This window comes from Hipposideros armiger, unplaced genomic scaffold, assembly GCF_001890085.2.
Source record: "Hipposideros armiger isolate ML-2016 unplaced genomic scaffold, ASM189008v1 scaffold_1224, whole genome shotgun sequence".
Taxonomy (NCBI): Eukaryota; Metazoa; Chordata; class Mammalia; order Chiroptera; family Hipposideridae; genus Hipposideros; species Hipposideros armiger.
In genome coordinates, this window is record NW_017732574.1 from 97,969 (window position 1) to 103,282 (window position 5,314).

General features: G+C 35.5%; 1 protein-coding gene across 1 annotated transcript in view; it reads right to left on the bottom strand.

The window, feature by feature from the left end:
- Nucleotides 1-5,314, bottom strand: part of LOC109376851 (DNA repair and recombination protein RAD54B-like) — a 63,501-nt gene that overhangs the window by 23,944 nt on the left and 34,243 nt on the right. Inside the window, exon 8 of the mRNA XM_019632989.1 lies at nucleotides 1,074-1,335. Coding sequence (XP_019488534.1) covers nucleotides 1,074-1,335 — 262 coding nt within the window. The remainder of the gene's footprint in view (nucleotides 1-1,073; nucleotides 1,336-5,314) is intronic.

The window sequence follows — 5,314 nt, forward strand, 5'->3', positions numbered from 1 at the left end:
AAAAAGTTGATGTTCAAACCCTGCACATTACAAAGAAAAGTCTGGCCTTCCAAACACCTCCTGGGAGATAACCTCTAAGTCCTTGGAATATCCTATTTGATAAGAACATCTTTGTTTACCTGGGGCCTTGGACTACACTAGATAGTTTATGCTAACAATGTGATTTAGGTTGGTGCCTTGAAGCTGTAGTATCAGTTTGACCTCTGGTGGGGCTAGAGACTGAGAAATGAAGGTCAGGAACTTGGGTACTCGATGCCTACATGACCGAACTCCAACAAAAACTCTGGACACCAAGATGCAATTGAACTTCTCTGGTTGACATTACTCCATATGTGTTGTCATTCATTGATAGTGGGAGAATTAAGTGTTGTCCATACAACCCCAGTAAGAGTGAACAAATGAAAGCCTATGCCTGGTCTCTTCTGTACTCTGCCCTAAGTGTCTTTTACCTTTACTGAGTTGCATCTATATCTTTTCACTGTAATAAACCATAAGTGTTAGTATAGCTGTTTTCCTAGGTTCTGTGAGTCTTTCTAGTGAATCATTGAACCTGAGGGTTGTCTTGGGGTTCCCTAACACAGATACCAAGACAGATACAAACCTATACAAAGCAATCTCAAAATACATCAAGATGGAGGGTATCTGAATAAAATCAAAGGCTTCTTCTGAAATATTTTCCTAAATAAGCTGATTTTATATCTTTACTGTACCCTGCACAAACATTGATCATAGCATCAATAATATTTTATTGCCTTCCCCTGATGGTCATAAGCATCATGAAGGCCAAACTGTGTAATGAATTACAGCCGACAGAAATACAGGCTTGGGTTTCAATCCTGGCTCTACCTCTTATAAGCAATGTGACCTAGAACAAACATTCACATCTTCATCTGCAAAATGGAATCATATCCACACTTGTAGGATTATTGTAAAGACTAAATAGATGGAAAGCACTTAGCAAAGTGCCTAAGGCAAAATAAGGGCTTAATATGCAGCAGTTATCATACATCATCATCATCTTTATATCCCCAGTAGGCACTCTATAATGTTTATTTAATGCATAACAGTCCTACCTGAATATCAGTGGCTGGATTCCAATCGATGTCATAGAGAATTATGTGAGATCCTCCAATAAGGTTAAGTCCCACACCACCAGCTTTTGAACTTAACAAAAAAATAAAATCAGAAGAGTATTTACTATTGAAGCAATCAACAATTTGCTGCCTTTGAGAGATTGGTGTTTGTCCATCAAGTCTTGCATAAGCATATCCATGCCGCTTGCATACTTCTTGTAAAATATTCAAGGTTTGTGTGTAATTGGATACCAACACGATCCTGTCAATCAAGAAAGGTTCTTTATATATACAATTTAAAGGCAGAATTAGATTTATTTAATTGAAAAAACAAACAAAATAATATTATCACTGATTTTTAAATATTTTTTTACTAGTTTCAGGTGTACAAAACAATGTAATAGTTAGACATTTACACTCCTCACAAAGTGATAACCCCCTCCCCCAATCTATTACCCGTCTGACATCGTATATAGCTGTTACAATTCCATTGACTCTATTCCCTATGCTGTACTCACTGATATTTATAGAACATGCAAAAATGACTGTGTACATTAAAACACAGGTTCTCCAAACTCTAAATAAAATAGAGGCAAGCATCCTACCGGATACAGAGTTCAAACAATGATTATAAGGATTCTTGATGAACTTAGGGGAAGAATAGATGAACTAAGTGAGAAGTTCGACAAAAAAAACCAGTAAGCATAAAAAAAGGATGTAGAAACTATAAAAAAGAACAATCAGAAATGAAGAATATATAACTGAAATGAAGAATGTACTAGAAGAAATCACCAGCATACTAGATGAAGCAGAGGATTAAATTAGCGATTTGGAAGACAAGATATCATAAAACAATCAGAACAACAAAAAAAAAAAAAAGAAAGAAAGAAAAATTAGAGACCTCTGGGACAGCATCAAATGTAACAACATTTGCAACATAGGGGTATCAGAAAGAGAAGAGAAGAAGCAAAGACTTGAGAACCTATTTGAAGAAATAATGACTGAAAACTTCCCTAACTTGGTGAAGGAAATATACAAATCCAGAAGTGCCAAGAGTACCAAACAAGATGAACCCAAAGACGCCCAGACCAAGACACATTATAATTAAAATGGAAAAGGTTAAAGACAAAGAGGGAATCCTAAAAACAGCAAGAGAAAGGCAACTAGTTACTTATAAGGGTGCTCCCATGACACTGTAACAGATTTATAAACAGAAACTTTGCACACGAGAAGGGATTGGCATGAAATATTCAAACTGATGAAAAGCAAGGGCCTACAGCCAAGACCACTCTACCTAGCAAAAGTATCATTTAAAATTGAAGGAGGCCGACTGAGTTGTTCAGTTGGTGAAGAGCTCGCTCAAGAGTTTGATCTCTGAATAACAGTGGTTCGATTGCCGGCCTGAGCTGAGCAGCCGCTGAGCTGCCAACAGGTGGCAGGATGGCTCAGCTAAAAAAAAAAAAAAAAAAGAAAAGAAAAATTGAAGGAGAAATAAAAAGCTTCCCAGACAAGAAAAAGCTAAAGGAGTTCATCACCACCAAACCAGTATTACAAGAAATGTTAAAGGGACTTCTTTAAGTACAAGAAGAAGGTGGGAGGGGGGGAGATGAGCATAAAAATGAATAATAAAATGGCAATAACTATGTATCTATCAATCACTTCAAATGTCAATGGATTAAACGTCCCAATCAAAAGACATAGGGTAGCTGAATGAATAAGAAAACAAGACCCATACATATGCTGTCTACAAGAGACCCACTGCAGACTGAAAGATACACACAGGCTGATATCAAATGGATGGAAAAAGATATTTCATGAGAATGGAAACAAACAAACAAAAACTGGGATAGAAATACTTATACCAGGCAAAATAAGACTTTAAAACAAAGGCTATAATAAGAGACAAAGAGGGACATTACATAATGATAAAGGGACCCAACCAGAGTATACAACCCTTGTAAACATTTATGTACCCAACATAGGAGCACCTAAATATTAAAAGCAAATATTGAATGATAAAATGGAGAGAGTAATAGTAATACACTCTTGGTAGGAAACTTTAACACTCCATTGACACTAATGAACAGATCTTCCAGAGAGAAAATCAATCAACAAGAAAACGGTGGCTTTAAATGACACATTAAACCAGATGGAGTTAATTGATATTTTTAGAGCATTTCACCACAAAGCACCAGAATATACATTCTTTTCAAGTACACATGAAACATTTTCCAAGATATTAGGCCACAAAACAAGTCTCAATAAATTTAAGAGAATCAAAATCATTTCAGGCATCTTCTCTGACCACAATGGTATAAAACAAGAAATTATAATGATTGCAAGAAAAAAATTGAAAAATACACAAACACATACAGACTAAATAACATGCTACTACATAATGAATGAATCAACAGTGAGATCAAGGAAGAAATGAAAAGATACCTTGAGATAAAAGAAAATAAAAACTCAATGACCTAAAATCTATGGGACACAGTGAAAGCAGTCCTGAGAGGGAAACAGCAATACAGGCCTACCTCTGAAAAAAATTTTTTTCAAATAAACAATCTAACCTTATACCTAAAGAAACTAGAAAAAGAACAACAAAGTCCAAAGTGGAACATTTTCCAAGATGGACCACATGTTAGGCCACAAAACAAGTCTCAATAAATGTAAGAAGACTGAAATCCTAACAAGCATCTTCTCTGACCACAATGCTATGAAACTAGAAATCAATTATATGAAAAAATCCAGAAAGCACACAAATACATGGAGGCTGAATAACATGTTACTAAATAGCAAGTGGGTCCAAAATGAGATCAAGGAGGAAATCAAGATACCTTGATCAAGAGACAAACGAAAATGAAAACACCACTACCCAAAATCTCTGGGATGCAGCGAAAGCAGTCCTAAGAGGGAAGTTCATAGCAGTTCAGGTCTACCTAAACAAGCAAGAAAAATTTCAAATCAACAGGTTATCCTTACACCTCAGGGAACTGGAAAAACAACAGCAAAATAAGCCCAAAGGGAGTACGAGGAAGGAGATAATAAAGACCAGAGCAGAAATAAACAAAATAGAGACCAGAAAAACAATACAAAAGATCAACGAAACCAAGAGCTAGTATTTTGAGAAGATAAACAAAATTGACAAACCTCTAGCCAGACTCATCAAAAAAAAAAAGGAAAGACTCCAATTAGTAAAATCAGGAAAGAAAGAGGCAAAGTGACAACAGACTCCACAGAAATACTAAAAATCTTAAGAAATAACTATGAGCAATTATATGCCAACAAATTTGACAATCTGGAAGAAATGGATAATTTCCTAGAAGCATACAACCTTCCAAAGCTAACTCAAGAAGAAACAGAAAATATGGATAAATTAATTACCATCAAGAAAATTGAATCAGTAATCAACAAGCTCCCAACAAACAAAACCCCTGCCCAGATGGCTTCACAAGTGAATTTTACCAATCATTCAAAAAAGAATTATTACCTATTCTTCTCAAACTAATCCAAAAAATCCAGAAGGAGGGAAGGCTCCCAAACTCTATCTATGAAGCCACGACGATCACCCTGATTCCAAAACCAGACAAAGACAGTACAAAAAAGGAACACCATAGGCAGATATTTCTGATGAATATAGATGCAAAAATCCTCAACAAAATCTAGGCAAACAGAATTCAGCAATATATTAAGAAGATCATACATCATGACCAAGTGGGTTTCATCCCTAGTACGCAAGGTTGGTTCAACATCTGCAAATCAATTAATGTGATACACCACATCAACAAAAAGAAAAAAATCATATGGTCATATCAATAGATGCAGAAAAAGCATTTGACAAAATACAACAGCCATTTATGATAAAAACTCTTAGCAAAGTGGGAATAGAGGGATCATATCTCAACATAATAAAGGCCATATATGATAAACCCACAGCTAACATCATACTCAATGGGGAAAAGCTAAAACCGTTCCTTTAAGATCAGGAACAAGACAAGGCTCTCCACTTTCTCCACTTTTATTCAACATAGTTCTGGAAGTTCTAGCCACAGCAATCAGACAAGAAAAAGAAATAAAAGGCATACAAATCAGTAAGAAGGAAGTAAAATTGTCATTATATAAAGATGACATGACACTATATAGAGAGAACCTCAGAGACTTCATCAAACAACTATTGGAACTGATAGATGAATTCAGTAAGGTAGCAGGATACAAAATCAATATTCAGAAATCAGTTGCAT